This window comes from Lethenteron reissneri, chromosome 17 (assembly GCF_015708825.2).
Source record: "Lethenteron reissneri isolate LAM-NWPU_2019-01 chromosome 17, ASM1570882v1, whole genome shotgun sequence".
Taxonomy (NCBI): Eukaryota; Metazoa; Chordata; class Hyperoartia; order Petromyzontiformes; family Petromyzontidae; genus Lethenteron; species Lethenteron reissneri.
This window is the reverse complement of record NC_083795.1, coordinates 15,106,562-15,123,174: the sequence shown is the minus strand read 5'-3', so window position 1 is coordinate 15,123,174 and position 16,613 is coordinate 15,106,562. Positions and strand designations below refer to the sequence as shown.

Sequence of the window (16,613 nt, the reverse complement as noted above, 5' to 3'; positions counted from 1 at the left end):
GGGGGGGGGGGCAGCCACTACCACGCCACGACCTGGCAGGGACCGGGCCGGACACCGCCGGAGCTCGTCACCAGCGTCTCGGCGAGTACTGCCGCTGCCCCCCCACGTGCCCCTCCAGCTCTCGGTCCACGTTTCTTCTCCCCCCTTCGCAACCCTCAGTTCTTCTCGATTTCATCCACGTCCAGCTCATCGCAGTCCAGGTGGAAGACACCTCCTCCGCCGTCGCTCTTCTCTTTCCTGCCGTCCTCCTCCTCCTCCTCGTCGTCGTCCTCGTCGCTGCCGGTGCCGCTGCTGCCGCTGCTGCTGCGCGCCGCCCGTGCGTACGCGGCGGCGAGGTGGCCCTCGCCCTCGCTGGGGGAGACAATGGTCTCCAGCGCAGGGCTCACGGCCTCCATCTCGTCATCGAGCGAGCACAAGCTCTGGGAGTTCTTCAGCGTCTGCGTGGGGAGACAAGGCGAGAGTGGGGAGACACGGGGAGCGGTGAGAAGGGGAGACGCAAGGGAGGACTCGCTTAGCAACTCCCACGGGCCGCAGCTTTGATAGAGTTCCCTTCATTAAAAATTTCAGGCAAATTAAAATCCCAGGCAGTGGTGAATGGAAAAATCCCAGCAAGCCGCTCCCAGTGCGTGGGATAAAAATAAAGCACCGGAGGCGTTTCCAACAAAGGTGTAAAAATCACCAACACCGCCCAGGTGTGGTTAAGTAGCTTGTACAGCTGTGTTTGCAAAAAATAAACTCGAAACTTTGCTCTTTGGAACCAGCATGTCGATATTAAAATGTACCCATCTGTCTCCTTGTTTGCACGATCCTGCACGTCAGAGGCGAGGGGTAGAGTAACGTATCACATACACTGCACGTAGCACAGCACGCATGCACCACACGTAGCACAGCACGTACTGCATGCACACCGTGGTCAAGGGATGGCCGAGCATCCCTGGAGCCCGGCACCCCAGAGACACTCGGCACTCGGAGCTATCGGCAGGGTCTGCGGAGTCGACACGGCTTGCGGCCAACACCGCTTTGCTGCGGTCACAGCTACCGGCTCCATACAAAGCTCGTGTTGGCGTGCCAGGAGATTGCCACCGTCTAACACACATCCAGCAAGAGCCATGGTGATGCGATGAGGCCAACAGGTGCGGAGGACGTCTGCGACAGAAAAAAATCTATTTAAGGTGTCGTCCCGTGACGGACGTGGAGGGATTTCTCCACCGTTTGCGGCCCATGGGCCCAGCGGCCTCCATAAAGGCTGCAAGGGAGAGACAAGAGGGAAGTGTAAAGTGCACGAAAAAACGTGCGGTGTCAACACTAAAGGTGTCGCGGAGAACGATGGGTCGAGAGGGCGGCCGAGGGCGTCTCCCGCTGATGTGCAGCGGCTTTGCGGTGAACAAACGCGCGGGCCTCGGCACCGCTCTACGAAGGCCCCGCGACCCGCAACGGATTCTGTGACTCGGCCGCTCACTCCTGTCCTTGGGGGCGACGGCGGTGGCACCGTGCATCCTGCCAAACCTGCACCACCCGGCACCGCAACTTGTGCCAATAAAACCCCCGTGCGACACGCGCCGGTGCCAGATGCCTGCCGCGGGGAATCGCGTGTGGCAGTGCTATCGCACGGCTCCTCGGGCGGAATCTGGGCGCGGAGGCGGCTGGGCCGGGGATCGGCAAGCGCGGTAAATCCCGGCAACGACTGCCTCGTGGCTCCGATGGGGACAAAAGCTTTCACAATACGGCTACGGACGAGGGGTCTTTCTCACCTCAACCCCAAATTTTATCACTCGCACGCACGATCGGACATCGTACACCACGACCACTCGCAAGCAAGCTTCCGCCCACACCAAGCGCACGTCGTCGTGCAAGCGCCGTCCGCCACCCCGGCTGCCAAGTACGCCGAGGCCACCCTGGCCCCCCCCCCCCCCGCTGCGTGAATGATGCCGGTGGCACTCGAGAACGAGACGGTGCCACACACACGCAGGTGGACGCGCCCAGCCTGCACCTGAATTGGGCAGCACCCTTCGACCTCTGCCCCCGCGCACCTGTGCTTACCCAACGCACGCCCCCGACGGCGCCGACGCACGTGCGCCCCCCCCCCCTCCCCGCCCCGATCTCATTCATCACGAGTGTGGGCTCGAGTCGCACCGCGGACCATCACGCGCTCGAGCCAAGATGCGATCGAGCAAACATGGGGGCGTAAAACTTAGTAGCAGCGCCAGCGCCAAAGGGTTCGCTCCACAAAGCTCATGCGTCTCCCTGGGCGGCGGTCACCTCTATTGGAGGCCCTGAGCCAGTGGGGTGGGGGGGGGGGGGGTAAATTCCACATTCTCATGAAGCGGACCAGTTTCACCACGGTACGAGCACTGTTTTTTTTATTTTGCACAAAGCAAACCTGACCGGGATTTGACCGCCGTCCATCACGGGCCCCAGAGCTCCTAATCCGCAACTCAGGTTCAAATGCAGACGCGGCCAGGGGGCGTGCGCGCTGCGCCGTAGCCGCCACCACAGCAGCCACGCGCCGCTTTCAAGCGAGATAGTCGGGGCCATTTTGTGAAACGAGAACTTCAGCAACTTCGTCCCCCGCTCGTCAAATGTAACGGGGGGGGGGGGGGGGGGGGGGGGGGGGGAAATGGAAGCGACGATGCTCCCGCCATGGTGCTCGTCGTTGTCCCTCCCATCCGCCTCAAATAACGCGAGCGGGTGGGAATGCAAGTGTTTATATTTTAAATTAGAATCAATTGAGAAATTGCACTTCCACCCCCCCTCCAAGCCCAAAATCTTAACAGCACGCGAAGCCACGTTGCCTCGCCGCCTCTCCTCGACGCTGCGCAGAAAAGAGACGCGCTGCACAGTCCCAGATTAGTGCCGGCCTGTACAGCAACTATTGCAGGAGTGGGTTGTGCATTCCAAAATTGGCGTGTGGGTCTTGGTGGTTTTAGCGGTGGTATTAGCGATGGTATTAGTGGTGGTATTAGCGGTGGTATTAGCGGTGGTTCGAGTGGTGGTTTGAGTAGTGGGTTTAGTGGAAGTTCTGGTGGTGAGTTTAGTGGTGAGTTTAGTGGCGGTTTGAGTGGTGGCTTTTAACAGTTGCTTTGAATTGCTTTTTAAAAACACCGTTACAAGGCGTAAACGAGCAAACTTCCATCTTCGTGGACATAGCGGGGTGTTAATGAGATAATGAATAGACAGGGGCACCTCCTGCACGAGCCTGGTATTTTCGAGGACACACTGGGTAAGTGCGGCACTTTTGGCAGAGCCAGTTCGGACCCGGGCACGAGGGGCCGCATTGCCACGACGCGAGCCAGCGCTAAAAACACTGTGAGCGGAAAACGCAGCTCATGGACGCGTTATTGGAAAAGTCAACCGCGGTTGAAGTTTCAGTCATGAGAGTCGTATATCTAGAGCCAGCAGAGCCTTTTTACAAGACAGCCCTGCATTGGGAAGTTCGGCCCATTCCTTTAATGAAATATTCCGCTCGTTGGAGACACAGAGCTGTGCTGATTTGGACAAAAAATGAGGGCAGCCCTCCCCGGCCCTCGTGGTGGGAGCGGCCGTGGCTCGTTGCCGTAGCGCCGCTGGCAGTCGGCCCACGGGCGCTATAGCAAGACCACGAGCAGAGCTACTTTCCATTAATAGAAAGAAAAAAAGTGACACGACAGCTCCACAAAGAGAATGCCACACGGAGCCAGGCTCGACGGTTGTGGCGAGAGAAGACGCTCAAGGTCTCTGGGCGCCCCAGAGGGGAGCGCGACGTGGCAAGTGCACGGAGCGCGCGGTTCGGCGCACGTGGCGACGCGACATGGAGAACGACGAGAGCGCCGCCGGGATGGGGCGAGGCCGAGACGAACGTCGCTTGCTAAACAGCACCTGCGGGTTTTCACCAGGGGTAGAGGGGGGGGGCGGAACCCTGAGTCACGTGCTCTGGCACCACTGCTGCCGCCACTCGGGATTGGCCTTCCACACCCACGCCGAGCAGGGCCAAAACCCCCACTCACACCGCCCCACCACTCCCCCCCCCCATCACCACCTAAACACCAAGGTCGTGCCACGCGCCCACCACCATTCTGCGCGGCTCCGGACATTTGATTTTAAAACAAAATCCCGATCGTCTGGAATTTGCGCCGTAAAAAGAACCCGAGTCGCGCTCCTCCCGCTCTGCACCCTGGCACATCGGCTCGGCCGCTTCCACGCGTGCCGCCCCCCGTTCCCGCCTCTCTCTCGCCCCGGGACTTGGAAGCAGCGCCCAACCTGCAGCCCATTCAAGGCCATGGTGGTGACCGCCGGGGGTTTCCTCGCCAAGTTTGCAGATTACCAGATTTACGGCTCAATTGTTGACCCCCTGAAGGAGGAGGTGGGGGGTTGGGCATGTCTGCTACGAGTTTTCAATGTAAAACAAGCAGATAAATTTAAACTTTTGTTCAAGCATTGTGTTTATTTCTGTATGGAGCGCTAAGGCCGTTCTTTTTTTTAAGCAGCGATTTATTCCTCAGCCTCCACTGCTCGAGACAAAGGCCACCGCTCCTGGCTGCTGGGCTGTGCTGGGTGTCCTGGTGCTCGACCCAATCATCCCAAGGCAGGACCCTCTCTTAGATGGAGTCTTGAGACTGGGTAACGAGCGAGCGGCCTTCAGCGTGCGACTCCGCGGTTCTTCTTGGGCCGTCCAGGCAACTGCCCGTGCCAAATAGAAAACCCGCAGTCGTATGGCAAGAGAAACGGGGAGGGCCACACCAACTGCGATTACACGCAGCTGTACCCACGAGGTGTCCACTCGGGGCCACCGTGATAGCTCTGTGGCAGCTGGGCAGTGTCTGTGTGTGCAGTCCACACACACACATACGACAAAAGATCCTCCATATAAAGACTGTCAGGGCAATTGCTATTGGCGAGTACCAATTAAGGCAGGCACGACGAACGTGGGGGTGGTTTGATCAGGATGAAATGCAGGCAGCCACCTCCCCAGTGCTGATGGATACACACTGCAACAGGTACTCATTTAAGGTAGAAATTACCCCGGGCAGGCCCGGGACCTGTCGCTGGGAATCGGCTAAGGTCGCCAGCTTTGTTGTGAAGTTCTCTAGCCACTGTGCAACCACTTCACTCTACACACAGACACACGGACGTGTTTGTGTGCGTGCACGCGCGCATATCTGGTGGTATGGACGATGGCCGACTTGCACGCGTAAGGTCGCAGAGTTCAAAGCAGTCAGGGGTCAATTCAGCCCATCCTCATCATCAACCATCCCTTTAGGGGTCAATAAAACGAGCAAAACATTGCGGCGACAAACGCCGGCGGGGCGGTGCCGTGCGCCGCAGCGAGCGCCACTGTGGAACAGGCTTCGCCACGTACCGCGCCGGCAGGCACCTCTCGCTGGTCCCGACCACGGGTTCTCAAACCCCATTTTATGGCACCGCAAGAATGCAGGCAAACAAGCCGCGGCGCATTTGCTCCGCTTTTCAGTTATTTTAATTGCTCCGTATCTCGCGAGGGTCACACGCGGCAGCGTCACCGCGCCGCCGTTCCACGTTCCCACTCCCACCGGGCCCCTGCTTAGGGCCTTGGCAGCTCCTCGGCCACGTCCATCGCAACGTGCCAATACACGCTCAAGCAAACTCGGCTACGTCGTCGCGACGAGATAGTTTTACGAATTGCACCAATCGTTGATCGTTAGGCCAATCCGCCGGCAGTCGGGCCGGCCGTCACAGCAGCAGCACGAGATCATGGCGTTTGCAACAGTGTGCACCCCTTCTACTTTGCCGCGTAATTCTTATTCATTTATTTCAATGGTTTTCGTGTGGGCTGTTGTGTATATGGCTAACTTGAGACGCTCTTTTATCGGGGCGCCATGGTGGCGAGATGTTAACTACCTCGTCTGGTATATATAGGAGCACGTGGGTTTGATTCCAACCTGACGTCTGTATATTTGGAGTTTGCAAGTTCTCCCCCCGTGGTGGCGTGGATTTTTGTCCAGGTCTTCGAGTTTTTATCCCTCCACATTTAGAAACGTGCGTTCAAAGTATTTGGCTGCTACACACACGATGAGCCACTTTGTTGAGCTATCATTTGTGGCCAGGTCGCTTCTAAAAATTAGCTACATTAATTCAGTTTTAATAGTTCAGTTTATTAACGGTTTATATATTCAAAGCCTCATTATTGGGTACAATAAATGTGCCAGGTGTCAGGCTAGGGCGTGGCAGCTTTCCCCAATGATAAAAACCTGGGGGTGGAAGGCCCGGCGAGTCTGGCACGAAGGCGGTGCGGGAAGACGCACGCCGAGCGAAGCATTGGGCCTCGCGTGACGGCACTTAAGCCAGCCTAGGCAGCCATCGAGTCCCAATTACCAGGCCCGGAAAGCTTCACCACAGCCACCAAATATCACAAGTGGTTGCGAAGGTAGCGAACGTGAGGAAGGGAGAGTGTGCGGGGGGGGGGGGTGCAGGGGGGAGAGTGTGCAGGGGGGAGAGTGTGCATGGAGAAGAGCGAGTCTCTAATTTTCATAAGCACAACAGGTCGAAGCACCCCTCCCCCCACACGGTGCTGCTCACCGTAGCCCTGGCCAGATTTCCGACACCACACAGGCCAGGCACTGTACTCGCGTCTCTCAGAATTAACCTTCAAGCGACCTCCAGTTTTTTTACTAAATAAAGTCGGCGATTGGAGGGCCGCGGAGGGGTTGAGGGGCTGCGTAGGGAACATGCAGAGCCCCGCATGCCACGGGGTGGAGAGTGGAAAAAACGGCCATCGAGCGACCTTCGCACGGAACCTTGCTCGGAAGGCATGCTGGCGGGAGGGGGGGGGGGGTTCAATCCCCGGACGAGGCGGGCGTTGATTAAACGAGCCAGGCTTACGCCGCCAGCCGACGCAGAACCGGCGCGTGTTCGCGCGGAGACGGTCCTGCCTCGACTCACGCGGCCGTCAGCGCCGGTATTCCAGGTATTAGTGACAGCGCGCCGCAAAGTAAAAATAACAGAGCGCCGAGGTTATGATTAACCGCTCTAATTACCTTATCCACGGTCGCCGGGTTACAGCCCAGCATGGGGCGGCGGTAATAATGGCCGAGTCTCGCACCGTACGATGATGTTTATTACCGAGAACCATAAACGGTGATTTTCACTCGCTGGGAGGCGGAGAGGCGATGGAGGGGGGAGGCTTGGCGCCTGGTAGTCGCCCGATGGACGAGCACAAATTGCGCCACGGTGGCGGTGGACTGTGGGGGTCGCGCGCGACATCCTCGCACACACGTCCACCACGCGCGCGCATCGGTTACTGTCGATGATTATTATAGCCGGGTGGTGGTGGCTGCAGATGTGGGCAGTAATCCAGCAATGGTGGGCGAGGGTTGGTGGATCACCACAAAACTTTGAGAAATTCCCTTTCCGTGGGTGTCGAGGAGGAGCCATACCGGCTTGCCAGGAGATTGTCGTACTACAAATATGGGCACCACTGTGGCAACTTGACTTCCTCTCCTGGTATACAGGAGGTCGCCCTCTCTGTGAGAGCGAGCCAACACCGTGCGGCGGCAGCAAATGACAAGAACACGGTGATTATTATTGTCGATGTGGGCGTGTTGCGATTGCTTCTTCCTGTGCGCTGTGGCCACTTCGAGACTTCGCGTCGGCCACGAAACAACAAAAAACAAATCTACTCTTGGATCGAATCAGGAGCTATTCGTGGAATCGCAAGGAGGGGGAAAAATACGTCACGCCTCATAGTAATGAACAAAAAAATCAACAGGCGCGGCGGCCTCCGCTGGCCCGTGCAAACACCAAACGACGTCGTGCTTAGCCCTGCGCCGCCACTGCCGCCGCCGCCACTGCCGCAGCCGCAGCGTTTGTTTACGCAGCACAACCCTGGACCGGTTTTGACGGGTACCGTGGCCCCCCCTCCCCTCCCACCGCAGGCGTCTGGCTTGCGACAACTGAATCCCACCGCCCCCCCCACCCGGCAAAGCGATCCGTCGGATTGTCATCACGGCTCAATTCAGGAATCGATTCGTCTTCGGGTCCTCCACTTTAACCGCGACGCTCGCGCCATCTCGTTTGTTCCGCTCGCCTGGACGTGACACGAGAAAATACTTTTTGCGTAGACTTTGCACAAGTGGTAAATAACCGAAGGGACGATTGGCCGAAAGCCAAGGAACGCGTCCAAGAGACGTTCACCGAGGAGACCGAGCGATGAAATCAGTTCGTGTGCAGGTGCTGGGTGCATCACCTGCACTACATCGCAAATTGATAAGGGAGGAGGCTGCGGCGGTGGTTTGGAGAGGGCCTTCATCCGGATTGACCGCTGGACAGGCGTAGAGCGAGCGCAATTATGGACTGTAACCGTTGACGCCCGGCGTCCGGCAGGGAGGTGCGGGTTGCTCCGGTGCAGACCTGGCCCACTCTGCTTGCACTGCCGCACCAGACTCGCTGCACGCCAGCGGGGCGCCCTCGCTCAGAGCCGACGAATAAGAGCAGCCTGGTTCTGTCGCGTAGAACACGGCCGCCTGGCACTGCAGGCACGCGCTCGCTCCAACCGCCCAGCCGGAGCCCGGGGCCCACGCCGTCACCATTTACAGTTCAGCAATGTAAGAGCTCCTCTTTAAAGAGACGACGGGGTGGCCGAGCACCACAGCCAACATCAGGGCCCGTTTTCACCTCTGCCGAGCTCATTTATGAAAATCTTCGAAACCAGATTTCTGTATCGAGCATTAGCGATGCTGACCACCACGTCACCGGAATGCGCCCAATCTCGTCGGATGTCGGAGGCCACGCACGGTGGAGCCTCGATATGCACAAACATGGAGCCAAAGGGCTTGTGGGGGCTACGTAGTGGGCAGTGCAGCAAATTCCACTGTTGTACTATATCTCTATGGTCTCCGCCTTCACAAACGGACACTGACCATCAGCGGGGGATGTTCTCATTCTGTTCGTGCGACAGGTATTTGTGATGTTGCGAAGAGGCTGTCTTACCTCCCCACCTGACACCTCCACTCAGCTCGCTTCCGCTTGGCCTTCTCCAAGGTCCACGACGGTGAACATGACCGGGCCGCGGTGCTGGGAACCAGCAGACTTCGACCGAGAGCTGGGGACGCTAAAGCTACCACGTATCTAGGAGACTCAACCAGGCCCCATGGTGAGCAGGCCGGAACAATCCCCCCTCCACCCCACCCCTTCAAACGTGGTCGAATGTGGCACGCGTCTGGCCAAGTTGCGATTGTGCGGCCCTCGGCAGCTGGGCGCCCTCTCGCTCCTTCGCCCTCTCCCCTCGTTTATTCACCACGCGGCACAGAGGAGCCTTTGTGACCATGGCACGGGGCGATGCCACACGTGGGGGTGGCACTCCCCCTGCCGCTTCGCGCCCCCCACTGCAGCGTCGTGCCACCCTGCCCCGTCGCGCCCCCCCTGCCCGCCCCCCCTGCCTCTTCGCGCTCCCCCTGCCCCTTCGTGGCCCCCCTGCCCCATGCCGCCCCCCCCTGCAACGTCGCGCTACCTTCCACAGCTGCCCTTCATTCAGGGGGTCCGTTGCCTTTAACGGGCTGTTTGGGGCGAGTGCTGTTCATGAGCACCTATGAAGACCGGCACAGCACACGAGCGGGTAGATGACAAGCACCATAACCGACCGCCTTTGTCTCCCCAGTGTTGATGTTTACATGCTGCACTGGATACTCTGTTAAGGCAGAGTATATTTAGGAGAGGACCCATGACTGGTTCAAATAGTCGCCACTGTTCTTTGTTGGAAGCGGAATTGAAATCGGGTCGTTAGATTTGTTTTGCAGTGCACTAACCACTGCTCCACCGCTTTCCAAGCACAGAGGAGCCTTTGTGACGATGGCATGGGCAATGTCGCATGTGGGGGCACACCAACAACACACAGCCCACAACTCACACACAACACACAAACATCCACAACACAGACACAAAGTGCAGCGTGAACAATAGACGCAGGAACCGCTCGGAATGCATCCTCCCATATTTTACAGCAAAATCCCCCACAATACTCGGTCATCTGCAGGCTGCTCACACCTGGGCACAGGAAGTCAGAACGTCTTCAAAAGAATCACTTCGAGGCGAGCGGCGGCCGCCGCAAGTGCCCATTGCAGGGGCTTAAATTTCAGCCGATGACCCGGACATTATTTACGCGGCCGGCACACCACACCCAGTATTCCCTCTCTATGGCTGTGGCTACAACAAGTCACGTACCACCAAAGGCTAGTGTAGCAGCAGACCCATAAGACGTTCAGCGAGAAATTAAGCTCGACCCATGTTCCCGCTACGGTCCACATTGTCAGCCGACGGGCCGATTAACGTCGACCGGCCCCCGGCACAATTTGGCACTCAAGGTTACGAGACCGGTGAGACACGGACTCCTAAAATAGCAGGCGAGGCACGGGGCGGTGCGGTACAGTGCACAGGGGGCCCAGGACCCAGGTTTTGTTTTTGTTTTGCAAAGTCAGCAGCGGCGACGCGTTGCCAGAGGAGTTGTGTAAATTGATAACGCGCCGAGCGTCGCCTTTCCAGGAATTACGCCAGACGGCGTTCACGCGGCACTCCGCTCAAGGGGTGCTGGAACGCAGAGCACAGGCCGCATTAAACAACGGGGGGGAGACAGTGGCGCTGCCGAGAGGCACCCCCCCACTCTCACTCACACGCACGCATTCCAGCTCATTCACGTGAGCACTTCCTCTGCCAGTAACACTTTCCCACAATCTAACACCAACTGGTTTGGTTTCAGTCACCCTACAATTCATTTCAGGGCCCTCGGCCACACTGGGAATATTCATTTGCCGCCGCGGCCCTCCCGGTGCCGCCACAAACAATGAACTGTCTTGTGCTGCTTGCAATCCAACACCCGGGGAATTTCAACGGAGGTTCTCTGCCGCATGTTTTTTCCCCATTAAAGTTCCCCGAGTCATGCTGTTCTCATAAGCAGGAGGCCCCCGCTGCGTTGTACATTCATTAGGGCATGCGCCCTCGCCGTGCGGACGCGCGTCCAGTCGTTGAGCGGCAGACCTACGTGCGCCGCCATCGTCACAGTCGTCGTTGCCAGCATCATCGTGGATTTAGATGCCACCACTATCACCACCGTTATAACCACTCATTGGTCATCAGCAGCACCACTACTTTCATCGTTCATAGCAACATCAGCGTCGTTATCAGCATCGCTCATCGTTAGGATCATCAACGGCGGCATCATCACCACCATAGTTATGACCGCCACGGGTAACGATACTGATGACGCTGCGAGCTTATGAGGTTGAGGTGACTGTTTTCCCCGTTTTCTGTCAGGCATCATCTCAACGCAAAATGCTCGGATAACTACACTGAGCAGAGACGCGAAACCTCGCTTCAGAGAACCTCTCCTCTCAAAAGTCCGCACGCTGCCAAGAACGGAGTTGAAGAGAGGCGACTCCCGCTCGGTTTGTTTTCTCAGCACCGTGTTAACGACGCCGTATTTCTTGGTAAAAACGCCCGACAGTAAAGACACGGCAACGTGACATTTCATCACTTTGCACAGCACGGAGGCCGGAGGGATTGAGTGGTGGGTGGGAGGGGGGGTTTTGGAGGCGACCACCACCCACTGTTGAAAACATTTCATCTTCTGGGCTCAGGTTGTGACGGACACTCGCAAACATCAAGCCGGCAGGACGGCGCTAATTTTGGACACGGAGTCATGACTCTGCTCGGGGCCATAAAACACACGGCCGCCGTGCGTGTGTACATGTGTGCATGCGTGCATGCGTGCATGCGTGCGTGTGTGCACGTGCGTGCGGTGGCATCGAGCCTCTTTGTGCCACGGCGCAAATCAATTTTCCCAACTGTGACATGGTGCCACATTATCGGCAGCGTGTGTGCGTCAGCGGCCGCGTTAATATTCCCGTGTGCGCGAGTGTGCGCGCGCGTGTATTCACGCATCGGCGGGTTCTCGCGTCTGCACTGGGCGGAGGGAATCGGAATTGCTCATCCAGACCCAAGGCCCAAGGTCCAACATCTGCTCGCCTGGGAACGACTCGCTCGGCAAAGGGGTCGCGGTGGGAAGTCGCCCGCAAGCTCAGGGGCTGCAAGCTCAGGGGCTGCAGCACGGCCGCTTGAAACGTCCCGTGCAGCTGATAAATTAATACTCGCGCGCTATTTAGAGCGCTGTGGTTTTTCCCACCGAGCCATTCAAATGCAAATCTCTGGCAGCACGAGCTGGAACCAGGCCGACGGAGGAGACGCCGGGCCTCGGCCGCGCGTCGCGGTAAAAAACACGTGGTAATTTACCGGCGTCTAAAAAAATATAGGAACTCAACAAACGGAGAGATTAACGAACGGGCGAGGGGCGCGTCGAGCGGCCCGCGCCTGGACGCAGCGCGGGGGTGCGTGCGTGTAAATGGCGGCGCATCTGCGCGAGCGGGCCACGAGGCATCGGATTATGGATGACAGCTCCGTCGCTCAGCGCAGTTCATTACTGGATCCCAGTGCGGCGGCTGGGATGAACTCCCCACCCATACCCCACCCCCTCCCCCGCATGCATCCATCACTCGGACACGAGCCACCGAGCCACCACGCCGCCTCTGCCACCGCCACGGCGCAGAGGAGGAGGGAGGGAGTGGGCTTCAACCCCACGTCTCAAATCGCACATGTGCGGCCAAACTCTTCCCCCCTAACTCGCAGGGGAAGGGACAATGCTGGCAGCTTCGAGAAGAAGGCACCAACTAATAAAGATATTTAATTAAATTTGTCCAGACTTTTTCACAAGGCTCCTGCAGGGAGACGTTTGGTCAGTTTAACGACCGTTTCATGCATGGGAGGAAACTGGAGTTCTTGGAGAAAACGCAGACCTAAAGGGAATGGCACTCAAGAGGTCCACACAGATGACAGGATCACAAACCTACTTGTTGTACTGCCGCCTCAGAGCGTAGCGGGCTTGAGAGCTGCACAAAAATCTCTGCACGATCCACCAACCCATGCCACCAAAAGCACCAGATCGCAGGCACGTGCCACCTCTTCTGGATCATCAAAACAATCAAATCGCAGAAAGCGTGGATGCCCAACGCTGCAACGCAGACCGCACAAAAACTCGCGACTGAACACCCGGACACGTCAACGAGGACGGGCGCGGCGAGTCGGCAAGAGGCACGGGGGAGCACGCGGGCGGTCCGGGCAACGCGAGTAGGACCGGGCGAGCGCTTCCCCCCCCCCCCCCCCCCCCCCCAAGTCCCCACGCTCTCCCCCGCACACGTTACGCGTATCATAATACGCGAGTCTCTCCGTAGATCAAGAAAGGCAGAAACTATTTCACTCGTGAAGAGAGCCTGCGTGCCCGCGGCTCGCCTCATTGTCTCGTCACAAAGTCCCATTCTCTCCCGGCTCATATTTGTTTTGTCGCCGGCGTCACGGAGAGGACTCGCACCGCAGGAATGCGGGGGGGGGGGGTGGTTGGGGGGCGCGCAGGGCGCCCCCGCGGGGCCCCCGCGAGGCGGTGCTCCCTCACCTCACCTGCCGGCGCAGATCCGGCTCGGCGACCGCCCCACGCACTCACGGAGATTAGAACGCACAACGCACCAATGCACACACTGATGCGCGTGCGCGCACACAGGCAGGCACACTTAAAAACACACATACACTCTAGATATTAATAGCTGTTAATTGACATAGACAAAGACCCCCCCCCCCCCCCACCCTGTATACCCTTCACAGACTGTTGGGCCAAGTGCTGTTAGCGAGTAGCACCTATGAAGGCCAGCACGGCACACGAAGTGGTGGGTGGCCAACACCACGCCCGGCCGCCTTTGTCTCCCTCATGGCGATGTTTAGATACCGCACCAGGCACTCGAGGCCGAGTCGACCTAGGGGAGGCCCAGGACCAGTTCGTGAGCAAGAATTGAACTCGGGTTACCGGGTTTGTAAAGCAGCGCGCTAACCACCACACTACTGCTCCCCAAATTGACGCACACGCACGTGCATAATGGATACACACACTCACTCGTAAAAATGTACACACAAACACGCACGCACGCGCGAATGGCGACCTGGACCCCCACGTGGTCTCTAATGCTCAGAGCTGGATCAGGGGACTTTGTGGCCAGTGCCACGAAATCCCAAAAGCGCTGCAATCTGAAACAAAAACGCCATCCATTCCACTTACATAGAGAGAAAGCGTTTCCCGTGCGCCAGGAGGTCGGGCGTAAATCCACCGGAGTAAAAAAAGAACCCCCCCCACCTCACTCCCCACCGTGCGTGCGGTGTGCACGTGTTGTGTCCGAGCAGATTAGAATTCAGGACGGCGCTAGCTTCGGGAGCGCGTCGGGGCCAAGCGAGCGACACGCCGAGAGTTTCGGGGTATAAAATGGCCCGACTAGAAGCCGCGGCACAATAAATCCTGGGGCCCACTTCGGAGGGGACAAAACCACGCAGGAGGCCGCAGGCCCCGTGCGCCGCTTCTACCGCTTCACAGCCGAATGAGTAATTGGTTTCACCGTGGAATCCGATGGTAATTGGGGTCATCGAACAGGGTCAGCGTGGCCCCTCCCGATACCCGGGCTCCTTTTGTGCACTCGAGTAAAGAACTTCGCTCCATCGACGCGAGGAGTGTGGAGGCGGGGGGGCAGAGGGAGAGATTTGGAGGGGTGAAGGAGGTGGAGGGGGCAGTGCAAGATGGAGGCCGAGGGAGGGAACCGTGGAGGAACGCTGAGCGAGGCTCTTCCCCCCCCTTCCCCGTGGTCACCGTCTGGTCTCGCGTTGGGAGACGCAGGAGCCAGACATGCTCCGTTTAACAAACCGCGGCGCTCAGAGTCGGTCTAACGGCCGTGCCGGTTGGACAAGACGTGGCCACTGAGAACGCAAACTTTTCCCCCCGGGGCACCCGCTCGCCACCACGGCCGTCACCCAGCGCCAAATCAGTCCTCGCAAGGCGGCACGGCGATAACCACATGGGCGTCAAGCCGGGTGACGGTGGCGTGAATCGCATCAAGATCTGCGGCCACAACGCCATCCCAAGCACCCCCAGCACGCGTACCGACCCCAATGGTAGCAGCTGTGTCACGCATCCGATACGTTAAACACACACACGATAAGACACGCATGATATGTAACGCACGCACGACACATGCACCAACATAGACAAGCAGCCTCTTCTCAGCCTGAAGGCAAGCGATGTTTAGAGAGCGCCTATTGAGGCCGGTACAGTATGCAAATGGTGGTGTGGTGTATGGTCACAGCAGCATACTCGAATACCCTTGATTTTTTTTATGTTTACACATCACCCCCAGGGCTTCATTCAAAGCCGAGTAGACCTAGGAGACACCAAGGACTGGTTCAGATTCGATGCTATCAATGAGCAGGAATTGAACCCGTGTTGCGAGGGTCCTCGTGGGCACTGTTCAACCACCACACTGCTGCACGTCACTTCACCTCTGTCCGCTCCTTCTCTTGCACAGCTCAATTTTGGAATTCCTTCCTCCCATCGTCTCTGTTTGCATCAACTTTTAAATGCGTTGACTGCTACCGATCACAACTCTTATAGTGCTGTTAGTTACTGGCCACTTAGATATGTTTGGCCCTGTGCTCAAGAGACTGTTAAAATAAAATAGAAATACGGTAAAAAATAGGCAAACAGCCTCCGTGCTTAGGCCAGTGTTGGGTGGCGCTTGCCGGCGTTTGTGGCCGAGAGAGTGTGCGAGGAAACGAAGCGCAATAACAGGTCGCTCATGCGCTGCACCCTTCAGACGCCGGGTATCACCGCGAGATTTACAAATAGACGGCTTAAAAAAGCCTTGCCGAATCAATCGAACTCAAAAGTAAACATCGTTCGAACCGTACATTCCAGATGAAGCAAGCGTAACAAACGAGTGGGGCCTTGTAAAACAGGCTGACGGAATACAACTGTGGTAGGGGCAGAGGGACCCAGGCGGCGTTGCGGACTGCTGTCTGGCGACTGGCTAGTTCCGAGTCGTTCGGTGTCTGGAGGACGGCCGGTGCGTTTCGGCTTGAGCATGTCGAGATTGGGCGACTGCCGGTGGTCACCCCCCCCCCCCTCGGGTCAGGCTGGGAGACGGCGGGCTGGGCCCACTGTGCACCTCGCCTCCCTCCTTCTCCTCCCCACACAGGAAAACAACGGTGGTCACGTCCATGATTAAGAGATAACTGGACTTCCCCATGAGAGCGGACGGCGGCTTGTAAACAAACAAGGGACAAGAGTGGCCTCGCGTTGATTAACGATGAGCACCGCTTTCATTGGGTGGGGGGGGGTGGGAATATTAACCCTTTTGTTATTAATAACCGACTCTCGCGAGCAGAGTGGACGGACAAGAATAGCGCGGGGTGAGAAGCGACTGGGAGTGTTGCCCCTGCACGTCTGCCCTTGCCCGCGGCTGCCACGAGCGGCCTCGAGCTGCTGCTGTTTGCGCCCCTGCCCCCACCCCCCCCACTGCGAGACCCGCCAGGGCACCATCGCTGAGGCCGGGCCACGCCAAAACTCGCAAGGTGACAGGTTAACGGGGTGGTGGTGTGAAACACCTCAAGTGACCGTTTCAGCAGCCGAGGTGATCGGCAGCTACAAGAGACGTTCGTTTCTCGGTCTCCTTTTTAAATTTGGTGAATACTTCCACTTCAGGCCAGAGTGGGCCAAACGTGGCCCACCACTTTCACTTCACCATCAAGCA

The 16,613-nt window shown here is 58.0% G+C and overlaps 1 protein-coding gene across 2 annotated transcripts in view; it reads right to left on the bottom strand.

The window, feature by feature from the left end:
• Positions 1-6: 6 nt before the first annotated feature.
• The window catches only part of FAM53A (family with sequence similarity 53 member A), a 42,112-nt gene continuing 25,505 nt past the window's right edge, over positions 7-16,613 (bottom strand). For both annotated transcript variants that reach the window (XM_061553224.1, XM_061553225.1), the window contains one exon: positions 7-437. In XM_061553224.1, the coding sequence (XP_061409208.1) occupies positions 156-437 (282 nt within the window). In that variant the 3' untranslated portion in view covers positions 7-155. The remainder of the gene's footprint in view (positions 438-16,613) is intronic.